This window comes from Pinus tabuliformis, chromosome X (genome assembly GCF_031772625.1).
Source record: "Pinus tabuliformis cultivar Carrire ecotype Pingquan chromosome X, CPIR1, whole genome shotgun sequence".
Lineage (NCBI taxonomy): Eukaryota > Viridiplantae > Streptophyta > Pinopsida > Pinales > Pinaceae > Pinus > Pinus tabuliformis.
In genome coordinates this window covers 556691549-556692944 of record NC_142308.1, presented here as the reverse complement: position 1 = coordinate 556692944, position 1396 = coordinate 556691549, and the positions used below count along the sequence as shown (strand labels likewise).

At 34.0% G+C, this 1396-nt stretch overlaps 1 protein-coding gene across 1 annotated transcript; it reads right to left on the bottom strand.

Annotated features, from left to right (window-relative positions):
• Positions 1–433: 433 nt before the first annotated feature.
• On the bottom strand, positions 434–940 carry LOC149141231 (AP2/ERF and B3 domain-containing transcription factor RAV1-like). Its single transcript, XM_089451188.1, has one exon. The coding sequence runs from the start codon at positions 938–940 to the stop codon at positions 434–436; it is 507 nt and encodes a 168-aa protein (XP_089307314.1).
• Positions 941–1396: the final 456 nt, after the last annotated feature.

Below are 1396 nucleotides of genomic sequence, written 5' to 3'. Positions count from 1 at the left end.
TTGGATTTATAATAATTAATATACATTATCAATAATAATAATAATAAGAATAATAATATTTTTATTATAATAAATTTTTTAATATTATTTCTATTATGATATATATACCTTGGGTTTCTAATATTAGTCCCTTGAGTTCATAATTCTTGGGAGTTTAAGTATTAATTTATTAAGTTTATAATATCAATCCCTTGAATTTATAATAATTAATATACATTATTGGACATCTGGTTTCACCTTGAGGCTGCAATGATTGGACATCACTGGTTTCAACTTGAGGCTGGACTGATCGGCCATGACATTCCTCCTCACCACGAATAACGGTGAGTAAATTCCATGAGTGTAATCTCTCAAAGAGAAGAAGATCACCGACCTTCAGATTTTTGTGGTGCAGATAACGTCTCCATCCCTTGCTCAGCACATATCTCTGGTTCTAGTTCTTAATGCAAGTGTAACAGAAGTACCACGACTCTCCCTTCTCGTCCAGGAATACCAACTTCTTTTCTCTACTCTGCTGCTCATCCAGAGGAAAATAACGAGTTGCGTAATCTGCCGGAATGATCAATTGCCGGCTTAAATCTGTGTGGGTCACCTCCTTACTGAACAGAATTTCTGTGTGCCTCTTTATATCATCACCATGGCCACCACCATTAAACCTCCATAACTTCTCGTCGTATGAATGATCTTTGATCATTTCCACTATCTTCTCTTTGGTGTAGATGGCCTGGAATTTGATTTCTTCCTCGACTTTCTCTTTGCTGAGACTGCTCATGTAGCCTCGCTCATGGGGTCTTCTGTATTTGACGATGGCCCTCTCATATGATCTTGCAGCCTCCTCCTCACTATCAAATGTGCCCAACTCAATTTCTTCTTTGCCTGCGCGAATCTGAGCTGCCCATTTACCGCTACTCTGAGGAACAACTCCTCTCCAACGCAACATCGCGCAATGATGATGAGCCAACTTAACCACGAGACTTGCTCTTTGCAGAAGGCGTCGCAAGAAAACCAAGAAACAAGAAACGAGGCGAGACGTTGTTCGAGTTGAGATTATATATATATGTATATTTTATATAGTAATTATCTTACTATTATTAAAATATTTATCTCTAGATTTATTGAAGTCTACGAAAATGTGCATTTTTTTTGGAACAAAATAAAATACTTTCACTCAATTATTACTCTAACATTTATCGTTTATTTTTGTATCTCAAAATTTCTTTTCTAATTTGTTTGACACTCCTCTTTTAGTTTTAATTGTTAACCTGTGTTTTTAACATGTATAATTACTTTATTTTTAAATAAAATTATTTATATTGCATTTTAAAAGATATTAATAATAATAACATTATTCTATTAAAATATTTATATTTTTTTGATGAAAGAGTTATGAGGTTTG